The 24,573-nt window shown below is 46.2% G+C and overlaps 1 protein-coding gene and 1 long non-coding RNA gene across 2 annotated transcripts in view; both read left to right on the top strand.

Moving 5' to 3' along the window:
* LOC144144409 (uncharacterized) overlaps positions 1-24,573 on the top strand; it is an 84,292-nt gene that overhangs the window by 14,931 nt on the left and 44,788 nt on the right. The gene's annotated exons all lie outside the window — the stretch shown is intronic.
* On the top strand, positions 1,052-19,341 carry LOC144144406 (uncharacterized). The gene is made up of 7 exons (XM_077675837.1): positions 1,052-1,190; positions 6,159-6,238; positions 8,793-8,840; positions 12,638-12,658; positions 15,255-15,308; positions 17,219-17,239; positions 19,219-19,341. Exons 1-7 carry the CDS (start codon positions 1,103-1,105, stop codon positions 19,270-19,272), a joined length of 366 nt encoding a protein of 121 aa, XP_077531963.1. The 5' UTR covers positions 1,052-1,102; the 3' UTR covers positions 19,273-19,341.

The raw sequence follows: 24,573 nt of genomic DNA, 5'->3' as shown, positions 1-24,573 counted from the left end.
TTTATAGAATGTCAATACGAGGTCATGCGTGCGGTGTTTAGGGCAGCGCTTTGTGGTTCTTTTCATCGCTGAGACACTAGCAATAGTAAACATGAAAGCGACCCGCCGCGGTGGCTCAGTGGCTAAGGCGTTTCGCTGCTGAGCACGAGGTGGCGGGTTCGATTCCCGGCCGTGGCGGCCGCTTTTCTGATGGAGGCGAAAAGCAAAAACGCCCGTGTGTACGAGATGTCGGCGCGCGATAAAGATCCCCAGGTGGTCAAAATTAATCCGGAGCCCTCCACTACGGCGCGCCTCGTCGCCTGCGTTGCGTCGGCGCGTTAAACCCCACAATCAATCAAACATGAAAGCGCTGACACTTACGAAGTAGCAATATTAGAAAAAAACGAGCAACGCGTTTTGGACTATAACATCGATGTAAATCGGTGAAAGACGCTATAGTTAGCTGGTAGTCTTAGAAAAGGGACCTGTGACAGCCCTTTGAGATTTTCACGCAATTGAAAGATTTTCATCCTGTCACGAAAGCGCTAACCCTGAGAACTTCTTTGTGCTTTGTGCTATATTACCCTCAATGGCGAATCCCAGACAACATGCGATGTGCGGTTGCGTTAGCTCAGACTTGACGATGACGGGTACAGACATGTACTATCAGCTGCGGTTTTTCTTTCACTTTTTCTGGTATTTTTAGAGGGGCTGGTTCATAGCGTCCATCACGCCTACAACCAGCGCGGCTATTCTTCATATTTTACTTTTTTTTAATGTCCTTCCAAACTGCTGGTTCCCCTACAGTGACTTTTGTTGAAACTTTTTGCCGAGCGGCTTCTTTCAGGGCTTAGCGAAACCACTGTACTGTCCGCTCTTCCGCTTACCCTAGGCACGCTATACATCAATCACGTGGGAACAAGCCTCAGGGCATTGTGCACGCAGCCTGAAGTCGCGCAAGTACATTCCAGGGCCTGCTAAATTTACTTCTGTTCTGATGCCAAACCTTGCTTAAAATCGGCAGAGGTAGCCCGACCCTTTGCTTTTGCCGTAAAGATCTAGGACCGACCCCTTCGTATTCTTCGCACGAATAACTCCCTGCCTGGTTATCCAAACCCACGCCATGATGTGTGAAGATGCTTTAGCCCGTGTGGCTCTTGTTCTCTTGTACGTCGCTGCGGTCGTGAACTGTCGTACGGTTCGTCCAAGAGGTGGGCAATCTATTTCTCTTTGCGTGCATATTTTGAGCACCGCACGATGTTTACATGCGATAAAAGTGCGATCCGCGCAGGTGCTGTATGGACGTCCGTTGCTCTTACGTCGCGAAACTTGTTTGCAGTGGAATTTCACTGAACGCATGCAAGTTTTACAAAGATACGAACGCCGACTGAAAAAGACACCATACAAAAATCTAACCCGCTAGAGGGCTGTTCAAATGTTTATGTCGCAATGCTTAGAAAGACGCTAAAATCACGGCACGTTGGCTTTTATTTGTTGTGAATGCAGACATACCCCACGAGGAAACAGTAGTTGTTTATTATTGCAGAAAACCAAAAGCTTGAAAAGTCGTGTCGGCAACTCATACGCTTTCTGCTACTACATTTGGTGACATCGCAAATCGTTAATGGTGAAACGGGATTTGTCGAGCTTGCCTACGCAGCCTTCTAAAACACTCAGGGACAAATGAAACTCGAGCCCGAAAATACGAACCAGAGCACGCCAAATTGAAGACTTTGATTGGTGTAGATTTCATTCGAGGGAGACTTTGATTCGCGGTATTTTTCATATTTTGAAAGGTTTCTTTGTCAGTCACAAAAAATGCGAACGCATTTATTCATCGCTGAAAATACCGAAGTTAGGTGCCTCTCGTGCGTTCCTACCAGTGCCCCTTTGACACTTCAATGATTATGGCAGTACTTCTCGATATAAATAATTGATTACAGTCAATAAAAAATTTGGTGGCCACTACTCCACTCTACTGAAAACATTATGCACTAGATTTTCTTTGATTAATACCTTTGCTCTTTTTTAATCTTGGTGCATTTTAGCTGGGTGACCCGGTATATTACAACAGACCGGCTGTCAACCAAGAGAGCAAGGCCTACAAGGCCGAGGGTGTCTAGCATGCCTATGATTAGGAGCTGCTGCATGTGGTGCCAATGATGAAGAGCGCGGCCACTGCACATGATGTTAGCATGACGAGAAAATGGAGAGGAAGCATAGTACAGGCTTTGGAAGTAGTCGTACCCCATCCCATCCTGGGCAAAATGATGTTTTTAAAGAGGATAGCCTTTCTTGGGCTAGTTAAACCCAGAAATTTTAGTCTGTCTGTATGTCTGTCTGACCGTCCGTCTGTCTGTCTGTGACTCGATTCAGCCACCCAGCCAAAGTAAAATGCATACTGCGCAATAGTCTTATATACTCACAGCCACATGTGAGCGTCTAGGCCCAGTTTATACGTTCATACTTGTCAACTTTGCTGATCATGAACAAGACACTACGCAAATATAGGACCGGAAATTACTACACAAGGGATATTTAGAGTGTTCCGTTATTTAAAACAAATTCATGGATGCATGGTTTTTCGATAGCAAATGATAATCTACATCTACTGCAGAAAGCCGCCGCCTGCTGTTGCCCGAGCTAGCGCGGGCAACAGCAGGCGGCGGCTGTTGCCCGACTAGCTCGGTTCCACGTTCTGCTTGGAACGCACGTGGAGCACGGCAACGCGGTTCTATAAACCTTGAAGTCGACCGCCTCGATTCACGCGCGTCTGCGCCGTACTGCAGCGCTGGCATCGAGGAACTCAGACTGTAGCAGTGGAACGCGGTAAATTCAAATCGCTTTGAGCAAAACTTTAGTGTGTTTACCTTGGGATGAGCGCGACAGAACAGGAACAGCATGAGAGGTAAGCGGGAAAGCAAAGGGGGGGGGGGGGGGGCATTTCCTTGGCAAATGTCTACAAAGACTATCGTCTCTTGACGACATTTGCAACAAAAGGAGCAGATACGCGGCCAATTTTTCTGCTAGTAGCAGAAAAACATCATTTTGCCCAGGAAGGAGTCAGGGGAAGGAGAAAAGGTGGGAGATCCTACTCTGTCTTCTTCCCACTCTAAGTGGTGACCTGGAGACCTCAGACTATGGCGCTGAGTTCACCAATCCGAAGTTGGACTTGCACGTTTGGGTCACAATGGAGCAGCACAGTCTCGCACTGTTTATTACAGTTAATAAACAGTGGTTTCTCAATGTCTTCACTCCTACTTTTAAGCCGGAACGACGAAACCTAGTGTTGCATATCTGCCCTGAAAGGCTTCGAAAGTTTATTTTTTCTTGGAGCGGGAAAGGTAGGGGGTCGCTTAAGACAATCACGACGATGACGATGAAGCTGATGCCGATGATCATAATGATGATGATTTTGTCGTTCAAAGAACCAGTGTGTGTTTTCATGTTAGAAATGTAGTTGTTTTTTATAGAGCTCGGCCCTAGCTTTGCCGACTGAATCTTCAATCATACGCTTTTTTTGGTAACAGTTCTTCGTCTGCTTCAAACATGCTACATAGTGTAATAATAAGGGGGATTATCTCTGTTGTTGGAGAACAGAAATTTTATCTCTGCGTGGCCCTCCAGACGCACTTGCAACAGCCTTCACGCGTGACGCAATCGACATTGTAAATAAAATTTTGGGAAAGAAGTAATTTACTCCCCCTTACAGGGACAGCAAAACTCTACTGATAGTAATGCGTCAGTAACAGGTTTGCATACAAAAAAAGGTGAATCCCTAGTTGAATAAGTATTAGCTTTGGACAGACGGGTCGTGCATACTGGAAAAATGACTCATTCGTATTGAGCCCCACATTTTGGGCCCTCACAGTAAGCTTTTTGCTTGTTTGTTTGTTTGTTTCTTTTTGTAGAGTCCTAACTTGTCAAACAAGCTCAGCACAAGAGGCTGAGCGCCTTGTTTTTGCCATAAAGAGGGCTCGAGCCACCCCTGTCACCCCCCGTCAGATTGCATGTGTGTATATAGCAGGATTCCAGCCTAACTTGCATATACTAGTCGTGTTTGTGGAAGGTATAGCTTGTATTCACTTGCGAGGCACGCATGCAGGCAACCATGTCAGTTCGCCGTTAGTTGTTACGTCAGGCTCCGCGGGATGGCGGTACTTGCCCGTGCTAAGCACATGATGTGTGTTGGACGTTCCAAACTCTACCCCACTCAACGCACAGTAATGCCTCAAGTCCAATGTGAGTGTGATTAACCAGATTTTAGGGGAAATCCCCAAGGTGGAGTAACTTTCTGCGAAGGAAAGTTTGACATCCACCTAAATGCCGCATACGGCTACAAAGGAAAGCTATACTGTTTTCCTATAGCTTCTGTCCCATTTATTGTCTCGAAAAACGCTCAGAGCATGGGTCAAGTACTCCGACCGGTACCTACACCCAGCGTTGCACTCGGCCAGTTAAACAGCAGCGTAAACGGCGCCCAGCTGAACGTGGGTCCGCAGACCTCAAAGTAATGGCTGAAGGAATTTCTGTAAAATGACAAAGAAACACGATATTAGCCAAGATAACCAAGCGCACCTTTCCCCTGTTACTCTTAGTAAAACGACTTTTATTTCTTGAGGCGAAGCTGTCTGTGGGTAGGAGCCAACACATCGTCTGCAACGACAGACTGATCGGAGACTAACAATTTTTAGCATATAAGAAAAATCATCTGCAAATTAATAAGATGCTAGGGACTCGAAATTTTTATGTGACCGCTTATATTTCCCCTGAAGTAATGTCTTCACAGTAATGCATTTAATGTACTGATGAATCCGACTTTTAGAAGATCAGTGTAAGCTTGGCTTTTGTAACCTGGCCTTCAAACATTGTGTATTATAGAGTGAAGCATGGCCATCTACTGAGGCAGTATTGTTACAGCTCCACTTTATGACCCTCCCCCCCCCCCATCCACCTGTTTCATGAATTGTATACTCTCGCCACGCGCAGAGTTTCTACCCCCTCCCCCCTTGCGTTGCGCGAACCCCGCGCTTTCTTCGGAGGCCATCTGTGCGGCGACCTAGAGACGTCATTGCTTCCACCACCAATCGTTTTTGTCCTTAGTTTGTTACGTTGAGATCTGACCACTGTTCTTATACTTCAATCCAGCAAACCCCTATAAAGCTAAATCCCAACGTAGCACGCCAGCTGCACTAAAGTTCTCTCTTAAATGTTGTAAAGGCTCTAATTTTTTCGCACATCATTGACACCTCCTCCGCCTCTGCTCACCTCTTCTCACCGTTGCTGGTGCTGATTAAAGGGACCCTGCCACACATATTTTAACGTTTTTGAAATCTTCAATGCTTGCAAATCGTAGTTACCCACCACACCGAGTACTTAGATTAGAGGGTCCCAAAGTACCTCAGCCTAAAATTACTGCTCTATGCCCATCAGGTAACTTGTGAATTCGGTCAATAGATTTTTCTGCTTTTTCCGGTCTCGACGCTCTTCAACCGCTCGAATTATATAACTAAGGCCATGTAGCGGCTCTTGGCCGGTTTTCCTTCAGTTGCAGCAATGAACGCTTTTTGACAGAAACTTTAAAAAAGCCACAAAAACAAAGCAGACATAGAAGGCGTATCTCGTGCGAAGAACAAATTACGCAGTGCCGTTCGGTGTTGGCTATAACTGTAGCTTTCGCAGTGGTTCCAGACGCGAAGGAAAGAGTGAAAGCGCTTATCGAAAGTGTTGCAGAGTCCTTAAGCAGAGTCGTCTAGGCAGCCATTGAACCAATCAGCTATGAAGAAGGCCGGCGGTATTACCTGGCAACCCGCCCATTCAGCACCATTTCTATGACGCTGTTGATACACCCCTTAATTGCTAACAAATACCATGAAACTAACACCGCGCTTTTTCGATGCGCGAAAACTTCTAGTGGCCTCTCTCAAGCCTTTCTTTCTTCCATGGTTGTCATTGATTTCTCTGTTAAAACCACATAGCTACTCTAAGCAAAGTGTTCATTCAGTACAGATCAGCTTAAGTTTTTTAACGGCCGCCTTCGTATTCCTCTTGTTGCATTCGTCGCCATTGTCTCATCCGGTTACTCCGCTGCTCTACAAGCTGATACGATCGACAATTCTAGGAGCGTGATTGAATTACGTGTCAACTAACCATATTTTCATTTTTAATTTCCTCGCTAGTGAGGACGCCATTAGAAAGGGAATATTTTCCATGCCTGAAGGATGCTGATGATGAAGCCAAGATGAAGCGCGTAGATCAGGTAAGGTTACAGCTGGACCTTTGGCGGGATATCCCAAGGATCAACTTTGCCAAACAGGAGCGCCATCCTTCCGGAGTGAAATCACATTTCTACTTCATAGCCTGTGATTGCAGTGCTTTCACGTAACGCTTATCTAACAAAAACGGTAATGTACTAAAAAATCGTTCTCCTAATGCTGTCATATTATACATATTTCGGTTTGCAGGCTACAAATTAATCAGCGTGTTGCGCCCGGCGCGCACAGACGGAGACAGCACTGAAATTGCCTTAAACAGTGAATGCACATTGTAACGTAGCTTAATAAAAGGGTCCTTATGATTTTCACGTTTTGTTTGGCTTAGTGTAGACGCAGAAGCTGGGCTCTAAACATTTCGGACTGATGCAATTGGGTGCACACGTTTTGAGCAAGCGAGCATTCAGGGCTCTGGTGTATTGGTCTAGTGAGGCTAGAATAAACGGAATCGCCTTCGGCGGAACATCTAAATTTGTTTCACGTAATTTCATTTGTTTCACGCAGTTTCACGTTTCAGGCTGCATACTTCCGGAGTGAACAATGCGTTTACGCGTCTGCTCACTCTTGGACAATAGTGTAAGGTTGATAGCCGAGTCAAACGCTTGCATGTCACAGCAGCGCTTCAAGCTATTATAACTGAGAGAAGATGGCCGCCGCCAAACTAAAAGGATGCTCCTAGACGTCACATTAGCGTTCTCGCCATTTTGCGTGAGGTTGCAGTTCTCAAATGATCGAAAAATAACATCTCCTTACCATTTATTGATTACACAACCCGAAAACCGCGCCTTTTGCTTGCATTGTCTGAGCTTGTTTCAATCCTTACTGCCTGAGTGGCACGCCTGGATGGGCACATTTAAGTACTTCCGTGCTGAAATTTCCTAAACAACACTATCCCAGCGCCGACCCACGCGACATACCTTGCCATTTGGACAGCTTAACCTCAGCACCAGTAGTTGAAACGCACCAGTATGCTATACGCAGCGTTTCATTCAAGTCTGCATAGGAGTGAACAAAAGACTGAAATCAACCGCGTATGCGAAACTTTTGACCTTGGAGGACAGAACACTTGAACTCTCATGTATATACTAGAATCGTGCCAAACGCAAAGCCAGACGATTTTTACCTTAGGGCGGCAAGAAAAAGGTAATATCAGGGCACATTGGCGCGCAGAGTTTCAGATTACAATTTTGTTTTTAGTGGAATATTTGTGACTAAGTGGATGGAGCAGCCACTGTGACACTAGGTTCGGATACTACGTTACATATAATGAACTCGGAAAAGGAAAGAATTTCGAAAAAGGTTACACTCTTGAAATAAATTATTTCGCGCTTACCTTACCTTATCTTTTCCAAGTGAAGTGCTCAAAAACAGTGCCTGCCGCAATAATATTTTTGGCCAGAGAGCGCGTACCCTCCTTCTCTCCAACAATGTTGGAGAGAAGGAGGGTACTCCCACCTGCTCACTGGAACTTCGGGACCCACGTGTAGCAGGTATGGAAAGGGCCTATCCGTAGCCCACATACTAATCGCATGCAGAGCAGTTGACACAACACGACTCAAACATTTCCCTGAATTATAGACGACACATTCCTTTGCACCCATCATATTTTTTAGCCGACGAACCAATGTTTTCTAGTCAGCGTGTTTTGAAGTTTTTAGCTGAGGTGAACTTTCTGCAGCTCTTGTCATATCACGTGTAATCATCCTGGCCCTATACACCAGCCAACTCCATTGTCTTGTTTTGCATCACTTTTACTTTTAGTCACACGTTCTAACGGTCTCATCACAATTCAGTAACTTCTTTTTGGCGCTCTTTGCCCGTAGTCGGCCTTGCGCCAATAAAACCCAACTATCATCATCATCATCATCCAACAATGTTAGCATTGTGCGTGCTTACAAGAAAAGTTTTTGCCTTTCGCGGCCTAGCGATGAGAACTTCCACTATAGCAATGAAGTTCATTGATCTTGCCCTGGTAAAACTGCAGAACGTTTACAGTTATTTGAGCACTTATGAAGCACCAGGTGGCGCAATAGTTACCCGGTTCTCAGACTCCTCCTCCACTGAAAACAATTGCCTAAATGGCAGGCCTTGCTAGATAGATCAGGTGGGTCATACGCAAAGAGCCCAGGGTTCGCACCGACACAACGCCCTGCCTGCTTCCCATATATGAAGTTTTCGGAGCTTGACAGCGATATGACAGCTGTTCTCCTTGGGCGAGCGCTTCTGGTTGGTGTGTTACCTACGGCGATGCCTACGACGCAGGAGGCAAACAGACAGCCCGTTGTTTGTCGGCTCGAATAAAGATCAGGTCCTTCCGAGTTTCATTCAGCTGATTCTATAGGAAGTGTGCTCAAACGGAAATCACAAAAAAAACGTGTTTTCTTTCGTGCTCTCTTATACTGCGCCAAGCTTCACTGCTCATCCTTCTTCACTAAGTGGAAGGGCAGTAAATTTTTATGTTCATGAAATGTTATTAATCAATAGTTCCCGCAAATTAAGGTAAAAACATATTTAAAACACTTTTCATTATCGTTTCTTTAGGCCGTGAGGACATGTGTTTCACCAAAAAGGTGTGCAGCATTCGTCAAAGTAAGTGATAGTTTCTCTATTGTCAGATAATTGTTTTGTTGCCGCTTTTTACGAAGCAACGCGGCTGCATTGGCTCCGTCCCGACCAAATATAACGAAAAGTTACACGTGAAAATGTGCCAACCGTGAGCTTCAGCCACGTGCGCGCTGCTTGACGATTGTGAAAAGCTAATATATTTCAATTATGTACCTAAGTGCCCTATGTACTTACGGTTTAATGGAATTCTTTACGGTCTCCCCTACTTTAACGCCGCTTTATTGCTGAAACAAAACCTGGTGATAGGCGCCACTAACTAAGTCAAGACAACGTTTATTAAAGATTGGCAAGAACCCTTACGAAGTAATCAACAAGAGTCACATGGATTATGTAAAAAGAGAAAGAAATCCTACATTTAGAGCACTTTATGATAGAGCGAATGCAATTTTCCTTATTCGGTCATTTCGCTCGTCGAGTGGTTTTTTGGTTTATTTAGGCAATTTACTGTTCAAGTCAAAACTTTGTTTTGCTGCTAACAAAACCCAAACGCAGATGAATTATGGGTGCACCTAAACAATTCTCAGTGTGTGTAAATGCTAAATTACAAATAAGAATGCTCACATGTCAGAACAAGCGGCGGATGTTGTACGGTTACTTATTTTCTCGCCGGGTATTTTGTGAAAGCGCAGCATAAGCTTCTATCACGTGATCATACCCAGAACTTGGGTACAAGTAGCTCCGTTGAAACAAAAAAAAATTCCTCCTCGAGCCAAGTATAGTATTTCTAATGAGGGGAACTATGTGGCACAACTACTTAGCACTTACAGGAACGTGTAGCCAGTATTTTTCAGGGAATGGACTAGAATAATGAATACGCCTGCTAAGTAGATGCTTCACCACACTTCTCGGATAGGTTAATGCTAGTGGAAGTGCATTTCGGCCTGCTTCGAGAGGCTCGGCGTGCAAAGCGTCCGCTGGAGACGATAAGTCGCGCGGGCAGAGTGGGGTACGAAAACGTCGACCAAAACGACGAGCCCACTCTGGACTTTCTCAACATAAGTTCATCGAAATGCCATGCCACCGAAGTCAACCACGACACCACAACGATACTAAAACTCAACAGCTTCGCCATTCAAGTCTTGCTTGTGAGTGCAAGCTTCCCTGAATTTTTAAAACTCTTGAAATGAAGTGCGCTCTTCTACTTTCCCGTCTCCAGAAATTTTGATAGAAATGCACAGCGGCTATAGCAACCTTGCAGAATAACCGCTAAAAAATCAATTATCCTTCACAGCAGAGACTCCCATAAATATGAACACTTCGAAAATACTTTCTAGAACGCTCAGTTTTTTTAGCAATTCGTCGCCAGAAATCCCTACCCATGTAGTTGCGGTTGAGGGTTTTTATATATGTGGGGCCATGAATAATTCCTCAGCAAAAATATTTTCCTCAATACTCAAGGACTCGACGATGAGCCAGAAAGCTGCACATTGAGCGCTTTCAAAGCTTACGCTCTACCACTATGCCGGTGGGGATAATGGGAATCGATTACAGGCAGTGCATCAGTCAACAGTAGCATTTATGATAGGCGGATCTCTGTAAAGAAAAATGTAAACATGGTTAGCCTTTGACTTTAGGCACGTTTGTCACCGCACAACCTCATGAGACGAAAATGAGATAGCTCAAAAACATTAAATTCTAATCAACCTAAAAAAATCCCGAAAACAAGCCCTTAAAGGGACACTGAAGTGATATGTAAACATTGCGGGATTACTAGCGCAAATTGCAGTCCGGAGTCCCCAGGCCATGTTTCGACCACTCTAGGCGCGTTTACGCGATTTTATTTAGTAGAAAAACTAATTCGAAAATGCTGTCCTCCTCTCTTTACGCTCGCCCATTTTCTGTGGCGTTTTCGTGTGACGTCAGGAGGGGATGAGCTGGCAATTGGCTGCGCCACGGCTGCGCTACTGCACGGCTCCCCGGCCGACAGAGTCAGTCGGCCCAGCGTTTCGTCCTCCGGCCACCGGCAGGTCGTCGCAATCAAGGAGGTTAAAAAAAATTGCTTGGTCGCAATTCGTTCGCTTAGTTGAAACGAAGCCAGGACACGTTTGTGAATGGAAGAATGTGCCTTTCTTTACTTGGTTTGTTTGTACACTGTATCTAGCTCCAAGTCAAGTTCGCTTCACACAAGTGCTGCACAAGCGCACATGCGACGCTTTGCTGACTGGTACGAAAATAAAAATATGAAGTATGAAAATATAAGGCCTCTTGAAGGCGGGAGAAGAGTCAGCGAAGTCAATATAGGTACTAAGGAAATAAAATCAACTGATATTTTTACCGTACAGCGTAAAACTAGGGCGCGGGAAGCACTTTTTTGCGCTGGGCGAACAAGCACAGCGGTCAGCAGCACGACTACGCATCTGCGAACGCTTTTCCGTCTACGAAATGCAATTGCTAGACGTGAGCTACTGTGGAAACTCGGGCGACGCTTACTGCACGATCGCAGTACAACAAATGTCACCTAAGCTGGTTGAAATGCCAAAACTAAATAAAAGCGTAAACCGGTTGTACAATATATACCCTATATTAGCAAGGCCTTCGCGTCCCGTTCCGTGGCTCAGTAGTCTGGGGCGCTGGGTATGTCACCGCAAATGTTTTGCAAGTCACGAGTTCGAATCCCCGCGGGTAGGTGCTTTTTTTTTTTGTAAGTTAACTTTTTTGTTTTCCGCCGATGTTTTCTATATTGAGTTCACCTTTTTTTGGGCCGCAACGTTCATGGCTACACGAACTAGTTCACAAAACGCGCGCAGGCTGGCACATGCATGGCGCGCTAGCGAGTTCTCGTTGGCGTGCTGTTGCCATAAGCACCGACTGCTTGCAGGCAGTGGGCACAGGCCAGAATGAACAGACCCTTGGCCTGGTGCGAACACGCTTTTTACGATACAGGCATGAGGGAGGCAAGCTCCAATTATGGGGGAAAAGCGCACGACATTTGGGCGTCTACGGGTACGCGGAGGGCGTTCATGCACTGCGTAGGTTTCGGCTAGTGAATGCTACGATTCCAAGCCGTCCTAGGAGGCTTATCTTTATGCATTTTTACAGCTGACAACATGACAGAAGCGCGGTACGATGATTACTGAGTCATTGAGAATACCCATCCAACAACGCCAGCGGTTGTGTTTTACAGAACCGAAACCGAAACCGAAACTTGTTTGGTTGCTCACCTTGGGCATCGTCCAATCACGGTGCCCGCTCCTCCTAACGTCACAGCTTTAGTTGGTGCGGCCGCCGCAAACCGCGCATGGTAGTTTTTCTTCTTTCGCGCTTTGTAAAATAATTACCGATTTGTCAATCGTAAAAACGATGAAAAGTGTGCTAATTTGAGCCAGTCTACACGGTGCAAGCAAAAACGGGAGCTTGACAAATTCACTTCAGTGTCCCTTTAACGAACGGAGTTGTTTCTCATCATCATTCATCATTTAGTGTACCCTAAAGGACCCCTTCCGGGGTATTACATAAGGGGGGGGGGCAAAAATAATACTCAAATAACAAGAATACAGACAGTAATCCAGGAGCAATTCCGACATACAATCGTGTAGAGAAAGTAAAGACGTACAGACGTATCTCCAAAGATTAACTAACTGTTGGAGTCATTGAAAAGCATAGATAGTTATCTAATGTTTCAACAATGAGTAAACCGCAGTAATACACGTTTACACGCAAAATGCGCAGCCCAACTGATACCCTCATGACAAGAGCTGGATTGCGTGAGATATATAGTGCGGAACAAATGCCCATTTCTGCCAATTCTTATTCTTTTGCAGGAACTGGACATCAAACAAGAGGTGACGTACTTCTCGTTTTTTAGTTTGTCTATTCGCGGGCATGGATGAGTTATAAAGCCTACGGATCCCAGGATAGGGTAGCGCCAGAACACCTGAAGTCAAGCGCGGATGACTTATACACGGCGTTCTTTTACCGGCAGCTCCCCTCTCCCCCACCCATGCTTTTACAAGTGCTAAAAGTCTGATTTGCTAAAAAGGGTGCCTGCTGAATCGAGTAAACCCAAGCGAGAAGATTAAACACGTTGTAAACGCTTGCAATCATCAATGGCGACTGCAAGAATCCTGTCACACTCAGCGTCTCTTATCGTTCACTTTACTCCTTAAGGAATTACTTAATTACTTAAGCACAGCGTGGCTTTAGTACATCTGTGTTACAGCGAATCGTCATTAAGTTTAAAGCCAGTGACGTTTTTGGTAGCGAACTTTTGTTCTTGTTTGATAGACTAGTACGAAAGAAGCAAGCCCGGTGACAAATATACACGACTGGAGGCAGAACGCAAAATTCAATAATTCCAGGCGTCACCAAAGCGGCGTAAGCGTGGTGTGTAGCTCGAGATGCGAAAAAAATTTATCGGTAGTGTTGAGTTGATGCTAAGTGGAGTTAGTGGCCTCGTGAATTGCTTCCCACGTCAAGCCGACAAATTTCAGGGCAAGGGGCGGTCCTCCAACCCAAGCTCATCGCCCTGAGGACGCCATTGGTAATATAGTTTAACGTCGTTATAACGAACACTGATTTAGCGAATTATCGACTATAGCGAACAAAGTACCAACTTTGGTTTGTCATGCCTTATTCCAATGACACTTATTCCTCTATATAACGAAACTGAAACCATGAGAGACGTGCGCGATATTGGATATAACGAAGAAATATGCACCAGCAGGCTAAGAAGCTACTTGGGAAAAACCCCGTAGTCCGAAACCGCACAAGTACAAAGGCCATTTGTTGGTGGGCACTGTGAAAAACTCCATCCTGCTCAGTGCTTCGAGTAGCCACCAGATTGAGATCCCATCCATAATCATATAAATAAGGACGCAGGCTTGCTTTGGAAGTTTTCACGTACTCATGCTTCGGTTCATTAACTTGGAATTCAACAAGAAGAAATTTAAAGGTTACCTTGTTTATAGTGGGTTTGACGACTTAAAAATGCATTTTTGTACCAAGTATTTCTTGCGCGAGCCACACTGTCGAATTGTTATCGCTGATTTTTACCTCTACTGTTACAGCGAATATCGGTTGTAACGAACTAATTTGCTGTCCCGGTACTACTTCGTTATAACGAGGTTCGACTGTATTAACTTTAGAGCGATAGAAAACCTATTTTTGTGGGGTGCGTCTCTTCTGCCTCATATGAAAGCCAGCGTTTTATGTAGTGGGGTGGCAACGAGGAATTGTTTACTAGATTGGCGGAAATAATTTTAATTTGGCAATAAACTTCCGGAAGCCTCAAAGGTGGCGTCATGTAACGTCTAAGGGTGACACTACCGTACGCATACTAACAACTCCGGCAGTTTCAATGAGGATTTCAGAAACCACGAAAAGAAATAGGAGAGACTACAGTTAATTACCGTTTTAACTGGGTACAAATTAAAAAAAATATATTTTTATTTGCGTATAGTTAAAAGTGTGCTGCTGCGCAGCTCACAGTTGTCCTTTCCAGCATTTCTTTTGACAGCGCACCTAAAAAAACATTCCTCTTTCAAACGATATAGGTCCCCATCAGGGAAAACGTTTCAGTTCGCGCTGTTCGAAGTACTGCCTCCTCATTTGGGATAGAGAGCGCATACGTCACAAAAAAAAAATTGGCCGTTCGTTCCTTGAATACTGCTTCGCAATAACATACTCAGTTTTCGATTTGTTTCATTCCTGCTCAATAGCTACATTTACCTCCACTGTGATCGTTAAAGGCTGGGCGCTCTATAAAGGTGTCAGTTGCGATTTCCGGCAGAAACTGCTGTTTTACTGTGGGAGGCGAAGAACTGGAAGGGACAGACACAAGTGCGCGAAAGAATACGGCATTTATTAAGTGCGGGAGTTTTGATACCCCATCACAACTTCTCGAACTCCTCAAGGCTGCCTGCCTGTACCTTGAAGGAGTAAAGCCATAATATGCCTACAATTTTGCTTGTGCGTAGCCCTAATTACATAGTTTTTATGGCAGTAGTCTGTGGGCCACGGACGCAGAAACGTACAGGTGCCGCTATAGGTAGTTGGAACAAAAATCTGTGAATATCACACAATATTTCTTACTCGCTTTATGAGAGCCCTCACTGGTTTATAGGAAGCTTTTTCTATTAGGGAGGACTCCTTTAAACACACACCAATGCAGCCAGGCAGTTTCCGGGAACAGAAATTGTTGTGAATTTACGAGACCGTGTTCCAATTACTTTTGGCGGCCCCTGTACCTCTGTTTTCCTCAGAAGTACGAAAATTACCAACAGAGATTTCAATGCATGACTATGGGAGGCTTGTAACTAATCAATTTCTTAAACCTACTCGACCAAGAGCTGTATTTTGTGTAAAATATTCAGATCAACTAGTTCTAGGAAAATTAAAAAACAGGTACCCTTTAATATATCCTATATTTTTTCCAATTAGGAAGCGAAACGCTTATGTGATTGGGATGTACAAGGGTGTCTCAAGTTGGCGACGGTAAGTGAGATTTCTGTCCACTGCGATAATTAAATTGTTGACTGTTCTTCTGCATAAGATGCGACGCAGCTGTATCAGCGGCATGCTTTTCCAACGTCCTTTGATGCCTTATCATCCTCCTGAACGGTCAGCCCTTCACTAGACCTTGGGTTACTGCGGGAACACAGCACGGGCATTGGGCAAGAGAACTAAATTTAGGAAACGCTTATTAAAAAGTAGCTAAATGCTTCTAAGGCCGATAAGCAAACTTCTCTCTTAAATTCATAATAAATTGCGCCATGTATACATGCAAATGGGAGGCTAACGGGACTGGGACGAGGCGCAAACTTGCAACTGTTTATTAAAAAAGATGACAGAAACAGGGGACACCTAAATATACGTACTAGAGCGGCAGCATGCACTCGTCCCGGTCAAATTAGCGTCCTATTTGTCTGTATACATAGCGCAATTCAATATAAAGCATCACCAACTATCCCCGTTCTAGGACCATTTGTTGTTTTAAATGAAGGACGCTGACTTGTCTTAAAAAAAAGCAAGTTCGGAGCAATTGGCGACAAAGTGGAAAAGAAATAAATACTCTTCAGTTCATCCACGCGCACACGATAGCCTTTGTTTATAGAAACACGGTATACGGCAATTGTTGCAGCTGAGAAGTGGCTGGTAACAAGATGTTCGCTGGAAAGCATTTTTATCCGAAAACATTTGTGAGCTGTCATTTTGTTTAAGTATGCGTTCCTTTCTCCTTATTTGCATATTTCTTCATTTCGAAAGTGGCTTTTACTGTTTCCATAAAATATGTCACCACAGCTTGCAATTAACAACGAGGTAGCTCACCGTCATGTAAACGTAAAAAAAGGACATAAGTTTGTCGATTAAGATAACGGGAATGTGCCAGTATGAACACCTGACCGACAATAACAAATGTACAAACGCAAGAGCCATGGCGCTTTCAAAAGCCGTCCAGCAATACACTGGAGCATATATGCAGCCCAAAAATATAAAGATGTCAGGGATCACTGCAAGCGATTCTCGTTCAAGATAATTTATAGCTTGTTTGGAGGAAATTTGAAGCATGTCTGTAAAACAGCCCTGTGGTTCAACTGGCGTATGACATATGACTTGCCTCGCGACTAGCTGTGGCGATAGGATGCCGAAAAGGACCTTTTATTTACTCGCATAATCCCCATTAAATACAAAAGCGCAAATGGCTCACCTATTTTTCAAAACCTGCCTAAAACTATTTAGATTCGTATCTCATATGGGCAAGCATTGCAAATGTGAAAGCACATCCAATGAAGGTCTCAAATATTATTAAGACTTCCAAATATAGTAGTGCAACGGGGTAGAGTTGCTCATTCCGCTATTTTATTCAAACAGGAATGAGTAAATGGAAGGTACTGCCAACACCATCAGCAAGCGTTGTGTCTCTTCGATAGCTAGCACGCGGCAAAATACTTATAGCGGAAACCATATGCTTTAGACTAAATTAGTATGTGTCAATTTTAGTTTAGAATACGCGCCATATTGTGCTGGTGAATTACTTCTGATGAAGGAAATTTTTGTGGGCTGTAACAACGCCGTTACGTCGTCCCCCTTTCGATGTGGATCTAAAGTTATTCTCTCTCTCTCTCTCTCTCTCTCTCTCTCTCTCTCTCTCTCTCTCTCTCTCTTCAAATTATGAAGACATAATTCTGAAAACGAGCGTTCAGCACACGCAATATTAGCGGCAAACATTGCGAAATTCTGGCGCTAATTGGCCAGCGGTGTTTTGAGAACAAGTTATACCTGTGCAGCTTACGTGTACGCATAAATTGTTCAGCATTTAAAGTACGTTCACATCAACCGTACAATTGTTAAGGTACAAATTGAAGAACCATTGTGTATTTTCAAATATTTTTTTTGTTTTTCAGCACCTGGATGCCGATGAAAAGGTGACGTACTCCTTGCGTATTTTGCTCTATAGCTCTTCCAGGGGATGGAGTAGTGAGAACGGTTACTGCAAAATTTATAGGCTAGTGCAAACTGTCACGCACATACGGCGAAAAGGGGGGGATGACCTTCAAACTGCATTTATTGAAACGCCCGCCCCGAACTTCAGGGCGCAACAAGGCTAGAAGTGAACACCAACGCGCCAGCTGAACCGCCCACGGCAAACACGAAACAAGCATACAACCATACTGTAAACAAAAATTAAATGAACTTACATTAAATAAGTTGACTAAAACACTGTAACACCTTATTTCACGCATTCTGATGTGGCGCACCTTCTCAGTGTCAGTGCTCCCGTTTCGGCTCATTCTGCGCTGTGATAACCTAGCTACTTGATAACCGCGTGCTTTAGCCAAGCCTACATCAATTAAACGTAGAGGGCATCCTCCCCCGAACAATTTGTGGCTTCAAGCGCGCAAGATACGTTCGCACGGAGACGCAGACGTGTAACAACAACCTCTTTCTTTTTTGTTAAACCGGTGATACAGTTGCAAGCGGTAGCAGCCCACCCTCTGCAAAGAGAGATAGAATAAATGAATAAATCTTTATTCATCGAGCGGAGTCTGACGTTATGGGCCTCGCCCCGTGAGTGAGTGAGTGAGTGAGTGAGTGAGTGAGTGAGTGAGTGAGTGAGTGAGTGAGTGAGTGAGTGAGTGAGATTTAGTAATCGAGCATCAGGTGCTCATGTTGAGGCCCCTGCCCAGTGGAAGGCATACCTAGTCCGGGATGTTCTCCACCTGGAATACCCTCCCCCACTCCATCGATTTCTATCCCTAGTGCGGGATGACGTCAGTGTAGGAACCTCTTAGGGCCCTTTTCACCAGATCTTGCTGGGTCTCAGGGTCTGGGTTGTTCAGGCATCCTTTCCACTGCTTGTTTGAAGCTGAGATCTTGGGTAGAGGGGCGGTTGTTAATTAGAAGTCTCATACCTGAGGGTACAAGGTGCTGGATGAAAGGCGAATTTGAAAAGAAACGCATTGTAGTAGTTACAGTCCTCGGATAGCATTAAAGTGACACAAGCCCGAGGATGCAGTTAACCTGACTATAGAGCATGGGTGATTTTCGCTCATTTCCCTAACCTAAATATTTGGCAAATAAACTTAACCCACTTAACCTCGTTTTAGAAAAGGATACTTTCCTGACCTCTTTTGAAATTAGTGTTAGTGGGCGATACGGTGGTCCTCAATTATAATTTATGTCCGGAATTATAATTTTTTACTATATTCTAAGATGTGTCGCCTCTCAAATTAGTGCGAAGAGATGAATACGTTAGATAGTGTCTTTGTCAAACTGGAATCATCGTGACACAAGCCTGAATATGAGAAATTTCAGTCAATCACCAACACATTCCTCTTTTCTCACGACATTTACCCCTTTAGAGCTGTGTATCTTGAAGGAAGGGAAGTAAAAAAAAATGGCTCCTTTTTTAATACACGGTACCTCAGTCTGATCTTCTCTCAATGAAAAAGGAAAGGACGACTTAGTAACCAGTACTATCCGGGCCCAACCGTCTCAGCCTAATTTGGGAACCCAAGCAAATGAAAGGATGGGGTGGTATCGTACACTTGTCTTTGCCGATGACGCACCTCATCGCATAATTGGGAACCCCAGTGAACAAAGCAAAAAAAAAAAACACATGGCGAGCACCAGTCTGTTTCACGCAAATATTTCCGCGCTATTGCATGTAGGTTGAGTTACCCTTAACCCTATTATAGTTTGTGATTTCGCTTCCAGTACTGTCGCACTGTACACAAATGTCAGCAATTCTATCCAACCAATCCCGTAAAAACCAGGACCTAAAGAAGGGGCAAAAACTTAAAAAACCGCAGCGTTTGACTGCATTAACAGAACTGGAAATAAACTTACTAGGGAGTATCGCAATAAGTACTTTTAACATTATCGATTTGTGTTTTTCTTCCAGGAATGTTTGGAGAAGGCCGAACGTGACGAACGCAGTACTACGCCTGCGGCGTGAACGCCCCTTGCAGTGCACTTCGGTGCGGTAGTTCCCCATGCTCTATTTCACAATAAATGTTTTCAGGCATATATTTGAAGCATAAATTTATATTATAATATTTGATGACCGCGATGTACGAATGGCTCACCTTACGGCAATAGTGTGGTTCCCGCTACCACTCTCAGGCCAGTAAAATTTCAAAACAATCAAATTGAGAAATTTATCGTGCTTTTAGCCCTTACACTATTATACATATGTCAATGGTACAGGTAGAATGCATAAAATGGGCCAAGAAGACAAACTTCCACCCCCGAAAACAATTTCTGGTATTGCTCCACTAAAAACCTTCAAGCGCATCTCTAGAAAAAGTAGTTTCCGCCGCCATAATAATAAAATCGGTCCATTTTGTTACCAGCCATGCACACTGATGCGACTGTTATGTTACAATAAGTATGACAAAATACTATAACGAGAGAGAAGAATACAAAAAAGAGCTTGGTCTACGGGCCAGTGCACGAAGATAGAAATCTATGTTACCAGAAAAACGTTCTTGACGTGCTTTAGAGTGACGTGTTGCCCTGAGTGTCCTTGTTGAGGGGGTCATACATACCATGCAAAGTTAGCGCCCGAGGTGTCGCAAGGATCGTGAGGACAACGTGCTTCCTGCATCCCTTGATATGCCATTGGGGAGGACGAAATTTAGATTCCGCCACTGCTCATGACTGGAGAAAAGACTTCATCTTCGCTTTGTGTCGTAGAAAATCCACCTTGAGAAAATGCTGCCCAATCTTCCCCGTCCTTTGGAATGAAACCATTCCCCAGACGGTAATTTGGCAGCAGTTGATTACCCAGTCCTTTGATTCACATGAGTGTAGGTCTCCAATGCTATCCGATGTATGTGAACGCGTCCGTTGCCCGTGGCAGATGGGCCTTGTTGGGCAGCCCCACCTCTTTCGCAACCAGAGCGGCACAAAGGTGCAAGCGAAATTTCAGCATGTGCACAGAACACAATCCTCTACCACATCACAGTGGGACAGAATGCTTGTTTGACTCAACTGGACATAACTACTGGTCTTCAGTTGCCATGGCCTCAAAAGCAAGATCAGCTGTGTACAGGAGTAGCGAATACCTACTCATGTAACCATTATATGTTTCACAATTCCAGATGCTTCCATTCTTCATATACCTAGCCATGCAGCTACGAACTTAAAGTTCCCATTCGCAATTTTTGTGCGTGAGCTTCAATCACACATCTGTTCCCTCATGTGGGAAAAAAAGCGACTTTCCCGGATTCGCTTCCTCAGAGAGGGTGGCCGATGCCTTTCATCAAAATTGCAATCAGCTTCCTGTAGCCCGAAAGCCCTCATCAAGATCCTTATAGGCTCCGACAGCCTAACACCACGCCCACTGAGACGGACTGAGAAATGACGATTACAGCAGCCGTCAGAAGTACCCGGCTGGTTTAGCAACAGTAGCCGTAAGGTCACTTTTTGATATAAAGCACTCCGGAACAGATTTACGCACAATGAGTTTAACGTTTCTGGCCCTTTATTCGCTTAATGTTAAGGTTACCTAACGCCTGAGCTAACTATAAGACTGGCAGCCCACTAACTTAGGTGTGTAGCGGCACTTCGTCATCGACAGCAAGCGCCCGCCATCATCATCATTGGCCGCTACCTGCATCGTCGGCAGCGCGTGGCCTCGACACGCACGAGTAGCCACGCGCCAGAGAACACCCAGGCTACTGCGCTGCCCGGCCGCGTCCCACGGGCGGGGCATCGCCACCAGGTGGCCGACCGATGTGGGCGTGCTTCGCATCAGCTCTGCTAAGCACCGCTCGAAAGACTCGCCAACGGCCGCCAGAGCCACAAAACGTACACCAGCCGATAGACCTCGTCAACGCGATTACCGGGACACCAAATTTCCATCAGGCAAGCCCCTACATTTTATTCTACGACTCTGAGAAAATTCGAAGCGGCGACCGCCACGCTAGCCCTAAATGTAGGGTTAGCCGTGGTGACGGGGTAGCTTCCTCGGCAAGCTCGCTACATCGCTTCAGCTCGCCCACACCGACGCCGCCGCAGCGACCGGTGCTGCGTTCGCAAGCCTGTTGGCGCGCGTTCACAGCAGCCTTGCCCTCCCGACTATGGCATCCACGGCGATGACCGTTGAAGTTGAAGGCACCGAAATACCCCCGGAATCGTACAACCCCTGCAAATGGACCCTTATACGAAGACGCCAGCAAGCCCACCAAGCGACGCCGGGGACCGGCCCCTCGCCTTCTTCTAGCCCGGTACATCAAAGCAACACCCGTGGGAAAACAAGACACGCCCGCAAACTACCGCCCCTAACTCCACTCCCGGAAACGGATATTAAAGTGGTTCTCCGACCTCGTGGAGGTCTTAATATCTCTGAGACCTCCGCCCTAACCATCGCCACCGCCATTCAACAACAAGCTGGCTTGGACATGAATGACACGGACCAGCTGCGACTTCACAAAAAAGCCAACTTCATGGTCGTCAGCACCGCGTCTGAGGAGAGAGCAACACGGTACGCAGCCCTCCAAAGTCTTCAGCTGGGTGACTGCACCTACCCCTTGGCCACACACATTCCGGCCCCATCAAACACATCCTCAGGTATCGTCTTTGACCTCCACACCCAAGAGACTTCCGAAGAGATCACAGAACAACTGATCCATTACAACCCCCACCTCAAGGTGCTAGATGCACGCCGCATGGGAACCACCTCTTTTGTTCAGATCTTGTTCGATGGGCCCAGGGTGCCGTACTGGGTCAGGTACAGAATGACGACCCACCGATGCAAGCCACTGCGCCGGAAAGTGGAAACTTGTGCCCTGTGCTGGAGCGCGGGACACAGGCAGGATGTCTGCCCGCAGCGAAACCCCCCCAACCGATGCCCAACGTGCGGTACTCCTGACGCCACTGAGACACACGCATGTGCTCCCAAATGCATTGTCTGCGATGGAGCACACGTCACGGGCTCTCCGGACTGTCCTCGACGTTTTCGTCCAAGACCCAAACCAACGTATGCACAGATGTTGCAACGGCAAACCCCGAAGAACCAACACCAGAAAGATCAACCCTCCTCGAGTCACCCTCAACAAGCCAGGATCCCCGGGAACACCCATCGACAGCGCACTCCGCCGAATCAACACCGCACCCAAACCAACCCTCAGGAGCAGCCAGAACCATCCATCTTAGAGCCACGCTCCCACCTCTCCGCCTCAAACGGACCTAGGATGCATCAGCCGGGACCCTCTCGCCAGCCAGACAACCTCTCACAGGTGAGCGGCCCAAGGGCCTTCAATCCAGTGGTCACTCAACAACCCCCCATCCCATCAGCACCCGCCTCCCAACTTCCCCCTGCTGTACTGCAAGAAATGCAGGCCATGCGCGCTGAGCTCACGGCAATGAGAGCTGAAAATGCCTCCCTACGCCAAACCCTGGCCCAACTTCGCACTCCCCCGCCCAATGCAGAACCCCCTCCAAAGCGAAAGGCCCAATCGCCCCCTGAGCACGCTGCAAATGCGACTCCCTGGGAAGAGAGGCTCACGCGTCTCGAGCAGCTTCATATAGAGCAAGCTCAACTTATCCAAAACCTCTTGCAGAGCCAAGCAACAATGCAATCTCACATGTAATCCATAAAACAAGAGGTGTTCATGCACTTCCGTGCAACAGCTGCACAGACGAATGCCCCTCCTCCTCCCACTGATGCTACTTTTGACATAACTGATAATGGCTCGCCTTAAAGGGGTTTTGGTTTGGCAGTGGAACTGTCGTGGTTTCGGCAGAAAGAGAGCCCCCCTGGAATGCCTCCTCGAGTCCCAAAATGAACAACCCCACATTATCACCATACAAGACCCCGCCGGTCCAGTAAAGTGTCGTGGGTATACCACTTATCAACATACCAACGACACAGCCATTCTTGTACAGCGCAACATCTCAGCACAACGGGACAGCCTTGCTGACAGCCCTATCCCTCACGACTTCTTAACTATCTTCCCCGCCAACAGCACTCAACCACCAATTTACGTACTCAACATCTACAGTAAACCCTCCGAACATCACCACAACTTCAAACCCCTCTTTTTAGCCGCCAAAGCCCATGCTGCGCAGCACCCCCTCATTATTACTGGGGACTTCAATGCTCCCCACACGGCCTGGGGCTATCCACGCGATACTAAGAAAGGAAGGCACCTCTGGGAGCTCCTCCAAACTCAGCATTTCACTCTAGAGACACCTCCTGATCAGCCAACACGAGAAGGAAATAGTGTCCAAAGAGACACTACACCGGACCTCACGATCACCTATCACACAGGGCCAACCACCTGGCAGCGTCTAGACCATACACTAGGCAGCGATCACCGCATTATACAGTTGCAATCTTCAAACCAGCCCCCTAACCCCCCACGCAAACTCCAAACTCATATAACCGATTGGGCTGCCCTCCGGGAATTTCGTACTTCTGCTAACTCCAATGACCCAACACTTACACCCCTAGCACAGTGGACGCAACAACTTCTCCACGATGTCCACACGCACCAACATCCCCTAGACCCAGCCATACCATCTCCCCATGTAGACGCCAGACTACACCACATGTGGGAAGCTCTTGGCAGCCTTAAACGTCGCTGGCGTAAGCAACGTTATAACAGGCGCCTCAAAACCCGCATTTCCCACCTTGTAAAGGCCATAGAAACCCACTCCCAAACACTAGTTCAGGCAGCCTGGGACACTGTATGCGACAATATTCGAAACGGCCTCAGCATGAAGCGCACTTGGGCTCTCCTAAGACACCTGATGGATCCCACTACTTCTCGAACTGTCCAATCTAATCGTGTAACGCCACTAGCCCGCCAATTAACCGACTCCAATCACACCTGGCCCCATGCACTAACCCAGCAGTACGTCCCAGTAGGCTTATCTGAGCCACTGCCTCAATACACCGGCCCCCCTAACGAACCCCTTGATCTACCAATCCTTGAAGCGGAAGTGAGAGCAGTCCTACATGACCTCCGACTGCAGTCAGCTCCCGGTGGTGACCGCATTACCAATAAAATGCTCCGTAATTTAGATGATCCTTCAATAAAATATCTCACCGATCTATTTAACTCTTACTGGGAAGCAGGCACCCTCCCCCCCGAGTTTACTCACGCAGAGGTCACTCTCATCCCTAAACCAGGGAAACCCCTCTCCCACATTAACCTTCGTCCTATATCGCTAACTTCCTGCTTGGGAAAACTAATGGAGCGAATAGTACTTGCCCGGCTCAATAGCTACATTGAGGACAAGCAGTTCC

The sequence above is a fragment of the Haemaphysalis longicornis genome, unplaced genomic scaffold (assembly GCF_048455015.1).
Source record: "Haemaphysalis longicornis isolate Haplotype H1 unplaced genomic scaffold, Haemaphysalis longicornis Haplotype H1 scaffold_7, whole genome shotgun sequence".
Lineage (NCBI taxonomy): Eukaryota > Metazoa > Arthropoda > Arachnida > Ixodida > Ixodidae > Haemaphysalis > Haemaphysalis longicornis.
The sequence above is the reverse complement of the archived record's forward strand: the minus strand, read 5'-3'. Positions and strand labels throughout refer to the sequence as shown.

Bases quoted from the DNA above. Each gene is read 5' to 3' on its own strand.
- LOC144144406 (XM_077675837.1), top strand. From the start codon at position 1,103: ATGATGTGTGAAGATGCTTTAGCCCGTGTGGCTCTTGTTCTCTTGTAC. The intron at 1,191-6,158 runs GTGGGCAATCTA...TTTCCTCGCTAG, and splicing joins TCGTACGGTTCGTCCAAGAG to TGAGGACGCCATTAGAAAGG. The intron at 12,659-15,254 runs GTGACGTACTTC...TTTTCCAATTAG, and splicing joins AACTGGACATCAAACAAGAG to GAAGCGAAACGCTTATGTGA.